The sequence below is a fragment of the Abramis brama genome (genome assembly GCF_963993115.1).
Source record: "Abramis brama genome assembly, chromosome: 5".
NCBI lineage: Eukaryota > Metazoa > Chordata > Actinopteri > Cypriniformes > Leuciscidae > Abramis > Abramis brama.
Window position 1 is genome coordinate 18,641,173 of NC_139967.1, and position 12,208 is coordinate 18,653,380.

Here is a 12,208-nt window from a genome sequence, read left to right on the forward strand (position 1 = left end):
CACGTCATCTCAATTGCAAAACGTGTCCCAATCACCCTGAATTCAACCTAGTTAGTGTAATGAGTATTAATATTATTTTCCTCAGGATCATATCCAAACAACATAAAACAGTAGAACAACATAGTAGATATAATCAAATAAAACAAAAAAATCATAATAATAATAAAATAATAATACAACAACAATAAAAGAAAACCAAAAACCTTAGCGCGCGCACTCACACACATCCACACGCACGCCCGCACACACACACACACACACACACACAAGCTCTCACTAACCCCACCCATCACAGATAGACTTTCATATATATACTGTAGAATAATTGTATTATTTATTTATTTATTTATTATGAGTGTAGAAGCCAAATAGAGTTTCTATTCTATTCTATTCTATTCTATTCTATTCTATTCTATTCTATTCTAGTCTATTCTATTCTATTCTAGTCTAGTCTAGTCTAGTCTAGTCTAGTCTAGTGCACGCACGCACGCACGCACACACACACATGTTTTACTGGAAAACAAATCCAAAAGACTAATTTATAACTAATTAAAATGTCAATTTTTACAGTGTAGACTTGTGAAGTAGGCTGAAACTGAACAAAATAGAGTTACTTACATATGCTCCCACAATGCTTTTCTTGGCCACAACAAAGATGAGGCAGATGAAGATAGCAGAGCCCAACATGCTGACCGCACACACCAGCGGGTCGGCACGCTCCGTCTTCTGACGGCAGAGCCGTGTGGTCACAGCGCCGATCACCACTCCCAACAGCCCAGTCACGCAGGTGATGGCTCCAAATATCAAACTGGAGATGAGAGAGAAACATAATAGTTGTCAAAACTGTAACGCTTGCGATTTACCGTTAGGTTTGAAGCGGAGTGTGTGTGTGTTCTGACCTGTCTTTACTGCTGCAGGGTTGATAGGTGCAGCTCACTGCTGTCTTCTGCACCACCTGAGCTCTGACTAGGTACTGCGGGATCCAGATCCCAAACGCCCCCGTGGCAAATGACACTGCGGCCGATGCCAGAGATGAAAATACATAACTACGGCTAGGGAACAGAAAGAAAAGGAATTAACATGCATAATTCTTTAGTTTTCATTCAGACATTGTTTTTTTGTTGCATTTCCTGTTTTTCTGTTATTTTTGCTCTTTATGTCTTTCTGACATAATGTATGTGGTTGCTGTGATTTTGCCAAGTAAGACATGTTTCTGGATCAGCATCTATTGTTGATCCTGGAACAACATTGCTGTCCAAAAACATAGTCCTACCCATAAGTTACTCCTAAAATCAGTAGAATAATATAGGTGAATAAGAATAGTGTAGAAGCCCCTAACCCTTGTTGTAAACTTGACATTAACTAAAAAACTGTCCCTCAAATCTGACTGGTTGATTGACATGTTGTTCCAGGATCAACAACGATGTTGATCTAGCAATATGTTCTACTTGGTGAAATCACGTTAACCGATGTGATATGGGTAGTTGACATATAATATGGCCATTGCCTACATCCATTTGATGTCAGTTTGGCCACAACAAAGATGGTTGGTCTAGTGGTGTGAAAAATACATGTAATAATACATGCGTATATATATATACACAATTAGATAATGTTATTGATGATAATAGATATTGTGTAAATATTCTAGAAATGGAAAATCTCAGTAAAAAATACAATCAATTAATATTATAGAATGTAATTAAAATAGTTGAATTATAGTTGTCACACCACAGGATAAGCACAGACTACTTGAACTACTTGGCCCTTGAAATTCTATACCAGCTACTCCAATAAACTGTCACCATGTTCGAGTGAAGGCAGGACTGTAAAAATAGACATTGAGGGTCCAATATTCACTCAATGCTTGATTAAGTGAATGCATCCGGTACGTCCCAATCCTAAACATTATGTTCATTTCATTCTTGAGTGATGGATAGAAAAAAAAGTGGCATACTTTTTGGCAAGAGCTTTCATGTCACAGAGCCAGGAAGTGCGCGTCTTTATCCGTCCAGTGAGTTGGTCAGCACACCCTCTCTTCGGCTCAGGGATAAAGATGAGGATGAGGAACCCAGCAGTCAAACCTAACATTGGAGAAACCTTGAGATAGAAGAAAAAAAGATGATATTGCAGAGTTTAACACTGCCTTGTTGCCTTGTTTTCCAGAACAATATCTAAACTGTCACGATGTGGTTTTGTGTCCTGTCATGTTTAGTGGTTCCCTGTCTGTCTATTAGTAATCCCAGGTGTTTCCCATTAACCACGCCCCCTTGTTATCTTGTTTAGCTTGTTTGCCTGTGTATATAACCTCTGTGCTTCAGTTGTTGTTTGTCGGTCGTTATAGCTGTTTCCACGTTCCTGTCCTGAGTTCTGTGTTCCTTTGTTTGCCCTGGAGTTCTTGTTTGTTTCATTAAATTAGTTTTGCATATGGATTCTCTCTCTGCTTCGTCCTTGCCTCATCATAACATAAACATGCTTAAAACAATAGATATGTAATTAAGAAGCAAATGACTTGAGATTTTATGACATTTTCAGTTAATAACATACCTCAAATTATGTTTGGGTTTTTTTCTACTCCATTTGTAATTTTTTTTTCAAACGAAATCAAGTCTTATTATCTTATATAAGTTTTCTTACACAATTTGTAGATGTTTTTACTCTGAAAAAGCAAAAATGCTGCTTAATTTTTTTTTTCAGTGCAGTGCTCTTAACTAGACTAAACATTTTTTGCTTGTATTACTGTGAGTCTGTGCTGTCTGTTAAAAAGAATCTTGTGGGCTGAACAATAAAAAACTGTCTCACATCCTGTTTGGTCTAGCAAGTTATTTGTTGAGTCGATAATGATAGTGTTATGTATTTTGTGATAGTTTTATTTATATTCACATTAGGGTGTGTAGTGCCGGCAGGGTACTAGACTGCAGTGTGAAGTGGACTCTATTAGGTGATGTTTCTTTACTCCATACTCTCGTTTTCTTTCTCAGTTTTCACCCTTGTGTGGGAGCAGCTGCGGTCCACCAGGCCATGAGCTATTATCTCTTTTATCATCCTTCCTGATGGCTACAGCAGAGCAGTGTGTATGTGTGTGTGTGTGTGTGTGCAAGTGTTTGTTGGTTCGGTCGCCCACATGGAAGCAGCATAAGCGCCTCCGTCGCTTGTGAAAGCCAAAGCAATTCTGTCTGTCAGACGCAATCCTCCTGGAGATCATTTATAGCACATTAAAGCAAAGCTCTGCTCAAAATTGTGAGTTCTTGTAAAGATTTAGTGCAAAAAAGTTCCTGATCTGTATTTTTGTCTTATTTTCAGAAGAAAAAAAAAAGAGAGAGAAATTAAATTAAAACAAGATTCATTTGTATAAGCAAAATTAAGATAATATAATATTGAATCTATCTTATGCATTATATACTACTGTTCAAAAGTTTGTAGTCTATAAGATTTTTTCAGAGCTTCAAATAAATGCAGTACTTTTCAACTTTCTGTTCATTAAAGAATCCTGAAAAACAATTATCATGGTTTCCACAAATATTTTAAGCAGCACAGCTGTTTTCAACATTATATGCAATATAACTTAATTCAAGAGACATTCTACAAATCGTTAGCCTCAAAGCATAATTGCCTAAGTCATATGTCAATGTTTTTGGCAGAAAGGCAGGATGATGCAGCAGTGGTAGGACAGTAAAGTTAGGCAGATATCACAATTTGGCCAAAAAATGACTTAGGCAATTATGCTATGAGGCTAACGAAATACAAGTTTGAGAATATATTGGAGAATAATTATTAGAATTATATATTATAAGCATTTATACAAATTTGTGAATGTTTTATTTTTGTAGTGTTCAGTATTATAAATAGCATGAGAGTGAAACAGATCACTGCATCCCATTGACATGCTGCTGTTTCCTGCACTATACTGTGATTCTGTGGACTGAATGTGTGTCTGTGTGCACTGCGGTGCTTTTGATACAGAGCTGCAGTGTCTCGCTAAAGCCTGGATTTGGTCTTGTTATCCCTCTGTAACTAGAAAACCCAGCAGCCGTAAAAAAGGTCTTTGCAGTGGACCTATTTTCTAACAGTCACACTGTGGAGATCCCTCCCTGCCTCTCTAGTTTCATATCAAAGCCTGCGTTGATCAGTCATCTTGAACTCTGACTCTGTCTCGCACTTTGTCAGACGCTGCCCTTTCCTACTAATCTCAAGCTAGTGCTGTAGCTTCTTTTGTGTTTGTTAAGGTTAGAGTTGGGTCGAGTGTAATCAAAGAAAGAGAGATCAAGGTGCTATTTTTCCTGGCATTTCCCCTATTCGACCCGCAGTTGATTGATATGGCTCTCAATAATTATGATATAATCCTCCACTCCAAAAAAACACACTCCCTCTTCGAGAACTAAAGGCGATGCCTGCAAAACAAGCGGAAAGTGGCACGGAGTGTTTTTTCCCCTCTCAGAGCAGGATATGGCCGATATGGAGTCCCTTTTCATCTGTCTGTTGTTTTTATACTCATTTAAAGTGCTAGTGATGATTAATAGTCCCCCAAACCATGAGCTTTGTCTCGTCAAGGAATGTGTTACTGCATCCAAGAGCTCAAACAACGGAGCTCTGCTACTGTTTGCAAAAGCGTTCCGATAAACTAGCTACCAAATAAAGCCATTTATGTTCCTGAGGGTCATATAACTGTCATGTTCAGAGGTGTTTTTGTAAGAATGAGAGGGTTTAATGCTCCTCTTAAAGTCTCCTTTCAGGCCTAAGAGCTCGACAACAGAACCTTGCTGGAGTTTTAAGAGGCAGCCATACAACAAGCTTAATTCAAGTTCACGATAAAACCCTCGTTAGATTCTTTATGACCCCGAGAAAGGAACAAGTAATGAAGCCCACCTGCTAACTCGAGCATCCACCTGTTAAAGTTTGAACTGAATGAGAGAAGCAGTTGGTTATAAAACTGCGCTGAGCTAATGAAGGAAGAAAGACAGGAATCTAAAGCACTTCAGAGGCCTCTCACTTTCTCAGAAAAGTTGTTTTTGCTCTCTCTCTCTTTCGCTGCCCAAAAGTTGCAGACCACTACCCTTCCTCTCACTCAATCATTTCATAAATTAGTCATTTGAGCTGCATTAAAATGTGCTCGATTTTGGGCTTTTGGTTAGCACTGCAATACATCAAGGCTACTGAGGAATATCCTACAACAAAAGGGTCTGTGTAAGTGAGCCCCCTCTTCTCCTGGGCCTATGCAGTACAAAGACCGCAGCGAGAACTGTGAAGACTGCATTACTCACGGATAGCGTGTATGAGCGGCCCCGAGAGAGCTGGAGGTAATGCTATATTAATGCACTTGAGCTAGCTGGGTTGTCAGTGCCCATTGCACTGGCTTCAAGGGGGCAAGAATGTTATGTTGCTTTTTCAAGAGACGGGCTGAAGGTATTTCGGGATTCACCTGTCTGCCATGGGTTTTAGGGATATTTTTGACCAGGCCGAGAGGAAATGGTGTATATTTGTGGAGGTTGGGCGTGCTTCCTCTAAAATATTGATACAACACAAGGAAACATTTAAACTGCTCTTACCCTCAGTGCCCAGTACCAATCCCCTCCAGCGTCTTTAGCAATGGATCCCAGGATGTATCCAAGACCGCTGCGGAGAGAGAGCAAAACATGTCATTATACACAAGCAAAAGTATCATATTCTAGGCATAAACTTCTGCTCTCCAGCTGGTTTGCTGGTCTAAGCTGATTTAAGCTGGACTGAGCCAGGGTTACTTTAGTTTTGAATTGTTAGTTATTTTTTATTTAGTTTTTCAAAATAAGTTTTAGTTTTGAAGTTTTAGTATATTAGGGCATCCAAAATGAATGTGCTAACTGGTGAAATTAAAAATGTTTATGTAGAAATGTATATTTCTCAGCCTAATCTTTTTCCCAGTTTAATAACACTGGTCTAAGGTACTCTAGCTGGTCTTCCATTCTGCCCAAGCTAGTCTTAAACTGGACTAGCTGATCTAGCAGCAAGCCCAAACTGGTTTTCAATTAGTGTAGATGGTTAATGTCCAAAACCCCTCAAAAACCAGCAAACCAGACCAGCCTGACCAGCTTAGGGTGGTTTAAGAAGTTTTTCTATAAGCTATTTTGCCATGTGCCTGTCTCATTCACTTGGTCCCTCTCTCTTTCTTTGCAGTCTTTCTCTTCTCTCCCTGGCTGTTTTTCCCCACCCAAAGCTGTGTCATGCACCCTAAAACTTTCATGCGCTGGGTAGGCTGCCTGAACTCAGCATGCATACTAATGCCGCTGATAATGGCTTTACACTGAACATCACCTCTGGCTATGTAAGAGAGTCAACCACTTAGCATTACTCAGAGGCTTTTGATGACAGATCAGCTCCGGGGGAAAGAGAAAGAGAGATGACTTCGGAGAAACACCAGCTTCCCACACTGTGTCGCTTTGGGTTTTGGATGGATTTGGGGACTGTGGTGAAATACTAACATCAAAGGTTCAGATGACCTAATTCTGAGAATCCCTGTCTGATGCTGTAGGATATGGCATGTGTCTCATGAACTTTCCTTTAAGTTCTTCTAAGGCAAGACTGCCTGACATGAGTGATATAAGGAAAGGAGGAAGACGAGCACTCAAGGTGGGATCATTTCAACCCTGACGGTATCTGAGGAATCTGTGAGTCATATCTCTTCAGACGCAGACCAAACTCTCTTAGCTCTACATCCTGTTTACAGTCTGATAAAGTTCATAATTGCCCTGTTATGATCTCGGTGTGGCTGAAGCACATGTGAACTATTCTCTCTGTATAATATCTGTATGCTGATTATCTGGTTTGAGACTGTGCTGCCTGTCATCGGCCATTCTATGAATTTTCTCCTCTTGGTCATAGTCTGTTTAAAAAAAGTTGATTGGGTGTCTCGCATTTTTTCTTTCCATCAGTTCTCAATTTCAGGTCGAAAGTATTCCTCCATATTTTCAGCATCAGATTCATTATTATTCTCATTCTCAGTTACTCTCTCTGGCTGTTTCTCAATTCTAAGAACGCAATTCTTTGAGACCGGTCTTGCCAGCCGACCTTGAAAGAACGAACTTGGAAGGACGCGAGAACACAGAACGCATCTTTATGAGAACTGAGATGTGCTGCGATCTTGCTGCTTAACTGACCATCTCGGCAAATAGCGATTCACGACCAAAGCGCAATAAATACAACACAACATCACAAACAAATGTCACAACCTATTAAACATTTCTTTCATATTATTATAGATATTGTTTTCATATAAGTTGAGAATATGTTGAGATTCTTTTTAATATGCTAATAAAAATACTGCCGCTTTCTTAAGGTCTTTATCACTTTATTAAAATGAAGCAAAAGAGACCGACAAATGTAAACTTTCACGAGCTGTCACGTATATCGAGCTTGCTGCGGGAATCTCTCAAGTGAGAACGAGAAGTTTGAAGCTTACAGCCTTCCGTACGTCGACTGCCCGCAGCGTCTTCTGGGATTTTTAACGGTTCGATTCTCTCAAGTCTGCATTTGATGCATCCTCAATGTCAAGGACACATCCGGGCACTTCATGCGTCCTCTGTACTTGCGTTCTTGAGTATTGGAATTGAACTTCGACGGTTGATGATGACGTAGTACGAGAACACAAGGACACAAGATCACTGAAGAACGCATATTGAGAAACAGCCAATGTCTGTCTCCTTCCCAAGTTTTTACACCCATTACCAACCCTCACTGGTTTGTAAGAGGCAACAGGGAGTGAAAAGAAAAGTTTTTGCTATTGGTATTATTACACCAACTTAAACACCAATTTTTAAGGTATTTATGGTATACTTACAATGTTGACAGTAGTGCACTACTGTAGTAAATGCATGTGGAAGCCACAGAAACAAGAAGTAAACTGAATTTATATTTTGTCTAAGTTTAGCATGAATAAAACATTATAATTGATTTCACAACCTTCTTTGATATCAGAACATTCACTTTTTTTTTCTTTTTACATTTTTCTAATTCAATACAAATTATTTTCATAATATTACTATATTTTGATCAAATAAAAAGATCTTGCCGACCCCAAACTTTTGAAAGGTATTGTACATTTACTTAAGCAATACTATATACCTATAGAGTGGTTTGAAAATGTAGTCTCCTGTATTTGGGGATTGTTCTTTTAAAAAAAAAAATTTGTACATCAGGCCCTGGCATAACTGCACCATTTTAATCCTTCAGTTTAAATTTGGAGCTTCCCTCCAAAACTAAACCTCACGCACACTTCCTGTGTTCCCAGACACTAGCGCCAGGCTGTCGCACAGCAGGTAAACTACATTGTTTACCTTTAACTGCCCCTGGCATATCCGACTGATGGACCAACCTGACCTGACCCATCAAACAATAGGACCTTATCATCGAGAACATATGGCTCTCAACATGAGCCCACAGTGACCTCTGGACCTCATTCAATGTCAAGAACCCCTTAATTAAGCCTACGCATACCTGTGTATTCATGGAATATGGGCATTTAGTACCTTTTGATGTTCTTGATTGGATGAGAGTTTTTGGATATTAATTTCAAGCATTTGTTACGTGGTACTACCATTTTTATATGTCTGTACGTATTTTTAACACAAGTTGTCGTTATTACTCTGTTTGTCTATGTTTATTAGCAACTAATATTTTCCATGCCCATAAGAAGACTAAAATTTCCAAACCTTTCTCTCATGGCTGAAGTCACTTCCTGGAAACAGTAACAACCTGACTGTAGATAAACAGGGCGCTAGACAGGAAGTGAGGCGGCACACTGCAGCGCTCCAGTCTTTCACCTCTTATTGTTCGTACTGTCGATCGCTTTGTTAGGGCCAAACCAAAATACCAAAACTCTCCCGGGTCTGCTATTTTTCCATCCCGTCCTTTCCTCTAACTGCACTCAATCTCTCATCGATACTATTACTAGCCCTCAGAACAGGTCTGATGGCGACAGCTGCTGTTTTCAGATATTTATTTTCCTCAGTTCAATGGAGGTGTATACCACTCAGTGTTATACAACTGCATGGTCAAAACTCAGATTAGTTTGGCCCCTAACATTTTATGTTGTTGTTTTTCTCCCCATCAGATTAACAATTGAATTCCAAGATGCTGAATGTGAACACAATGCAGCTAAAAATGCTATGCACATACATGCATGCATTTATCATCTTTCCTCTGTTGTTTTCCCCAGTCTTTTTCCACCTCAGTGAACAAAAGAAAATGCCACAGCCTGGGTTAAGTGACCGAAATGGTTGAGCTTAAAGTCTTTCACAGCAGCAAACAGATTTAGAAAATCATTGTCTATTTGGCCCATCTGAGGCGGTGACCACACAAAACGCTGAGCTCAATTCTCCACAACTGACCTTTACTGAGTTGAGATGGTATCTGAGATTACCTGGCTGTCAGAAGCTGTTCCCTTCAGCCACAGTTCACCTAACCTGACTTCAAATGTCTAAATATACTGCATTACAATTATTTTTATGGCAATAATATTATCTGGTTGTACAGTATTATCTTAGTGCTAAAGTGCTATTGTAAAACCATCTCTAATGAACATCTGAACATCTGCAAGTAAATTAAACAAAATGAAATGATATTTCTAGGACTTTACCCATTTTATAGATGTAATTGTACCTGATAATGGATTGAAAAGAAAATAGAGTGGTATTGCTCAAATTTGGGACTCACCTTCCCAGTGGGATGGCCAGGTAGAAGACAGAGAGCATCATGGTCCTTCTGTTGTTTGTGAACAGGTCTCCAATGATGGTTGGAGAGATGGATGAGTAGCTTGATTCACCAATTCCCACCAAACATCTGGACAGCACTAACAACCAATAATACTGCAAAAGAAAAGGTCATGTGATCAGAAAAGTTGAAGGAATTTCTTATATATACTATTCAGTTGGCGCAAATCTAAAAACCAATATGGCTCTCATTTTCATTCCTTGACACTTAAATACTATAGATCATGATTTTCAGGGTCATTGTGAAGCACTTTTTTTTCTTTTAGCTATTTAAGTCACGTTAACTATCGGGAAGAAATGAATGGTATATCCTGCATCTAAGGATTGACAGATCATTGAGACCTGAAACGTTTTCATAAATCTGTTGATTGACATTGAGACTGTGTTCAGGTTTGTGTGGCTCTTTAGACGTTCAACATTCATTATCAAAAAGGAGCAAGTGTCCTACATTTCTGAAACAGTGGGAACATGTGGCCGTTGTCCTCTGACCTCTATCGGCTAGGAAGGAAGCCAGACTAAGAAACCACCCTTCCCTGAAATGGCCTAGACTCATTGTATATATAGTCGTTTATGTGAAGACATTAACTGTGGGTGTGTAATGGACAGCTATACTGCTGTGGAGAATTTGGGTCACCCTGGCAGTCGACCAACTGAGGAAGCTAGTTATAGATTTCTCTGTTGCTTGTGCTCACAGTCAATACCTCTTTACGGTTTGACCTCTTTTTCTGTGTGAGTCTCACTCTCCTTAATAATATTTCATTTTTATTGTGTCACCGGTGGTCTCAGTCTGGCAGCAGTGGGGAGTCTAGCCACACCCAACACTGATGGAGTGAAAGAAAATGAAAGCAGCAAATATGGACACTCTCTAGAGACAGCAGGTCATCCCATTATGTTATGATGTGCATATAAAGCACACACACATTTACAGATCTGTCATAGCAGACTTCCATCTCCTGAGGGGGCTCACAAAGCCACCTGACTGGCCAGATGCTGTTGTGGCAGACTTTTGTGTACTAATAAGCTTCCTGTAAATGTTAATGTGTGTGTGTGTGTGTGTGTGTGTGTCTCTCTCTCTGTGTGTGTGTGCGTGTGTGTGTGCGCTTGAGCACATATTGCTATAGTTATATATATGTATCTATAGTCCTTTACACATTAAAAATATATAAAATACACATTCAAATTGATATATTTATACTAACATTCAATAATATTTTTAATATAATACAACATTTAATTTGTAACTCCAGTCTTCAGTGTCACAAGATCCTTCAGAAATCATCCTAATATGCTGATTTGGTGCTCAAGAAACATTTCTAATTATCAATGTTGTAAATAGTTGTGCAGCTAAATATTTGTGTGGAAACTTTTTTTTTTAGGATTCCTCTATAAATAGAAGGTTCAAGGAACAGTTTATATATATATATATATATATATTATTGAATGTTAGTATGAATATATAAATTGGAATGTGTATTTTATATATTTTAATTCTCATTGGTAATTCATTTTGGATAAACATGTCTGATAATTCAAGACTGTAAGTATAATTCATCCCTTGCTCTCAAAACAGAGGCAGAAAACCTCATGTCCTTCGGTCATCCGATGGTCACTTTTCATTACTGGGAATCCCTCACTCCCTTTCCTACCTTTCATCCTTTATTCTTTTCCACCTGACTGTCTTTGGTGTGACAGCAGCCCCACAACATACAGCCAAAAGAAAAACAACTTTACTTGTTGTTGAATGTTACATAATTCTCAGCGGGGGAATTTCTTTAGTGTACGTGACAGGAATCCACAATGAGAGACTGCAGCAAGCTGGGTTATCCTCTGGCACTGAGAGGACTTCTCTATCCCTCCCTCCCCCTTTCTCTCTCAGTTCCTTCCCTGCTTTTCATGACTCTGCTCTAAAATGACAAAAGCTGTGTGCTAGTTGTTTATTGACAGAAGTGCTGTGAGGGAAAAAGAGAATAGAGGGATGGTGGAGAGGGAGAGTGGACGACTTGTTGTTTGTTTGTTACACAACCTTTCCTCCTTTCACTCCAACACACTCTCACACACATACACACACACTTGAAAAATTAATGCCTGTGCTGTCATTTGCTGAACATACATACTGTACGGTGGTTATTTGAGGTGACGCGCACACTTATGTCATCCAGTGTGAGAAGATTTATAGTAAGGTGGAGGGAGGGACTTAAAGCTGGTGGTCTCTGAACCCCCCATTGCCCTGTCAATCACACACGCCTACAGTGTCAGAGCAGCAGATGTGTGTGTGTGTGTACATTTCGGTACAGCAGGAGGGAGAAAACTAAACATAAAATTGCTTTTTTGTCTTTTTTTATTGGATTTGCCATTTGCCTTGTCTTAAGGATTAAAAAAAATCTAAATCTGCAAATGCTGTACTTATTTACACATTACTATAATATTATAGGTTCATGTTTATTCTGTAACTAGCATTAAAGAGGAAG

The 12,208-nt window shown here is 39.2% G+C and overlaps 1 protein-coding gene across 2 annotated transcripts in view; it reads right to left on the reverse strand.

The window, feature by feature from the left end:
* Positions 1-12,208, reverse strand: part of spns2 (SPNS lysolipid transporter 2, sphingosine-1-phosphate) — a 71,146-nt gene that overhangs the window by 12,117 nt on the left and 46,821 nt on the right. For both annotated transcript variants that reach the window (XM_084113535.1, XM_084113536.1), the window contains exons 4-8: positions 9,685-9,836; positions 5,547-5,613; positions 1,958-2,100; positions 900-1,052; positions 619-808 (exon numbers count right to left, since the gene is read on the reverse strand). In XM_084113535.1, the coding sequence (XP_083969661.1) occupies positions 619-808; positions 900-1,052; positions 1,958-2,100; positions 5,547-5,613; positions 9,685-9,836 (705 nt within the window). The remainder of the gene's footprint in view (positions 1-618; positions 809-899; positions 1,053-1,957; positions 2,101-5,546; positions 5,614-9,684; positions 9,837-12,208) is intronic.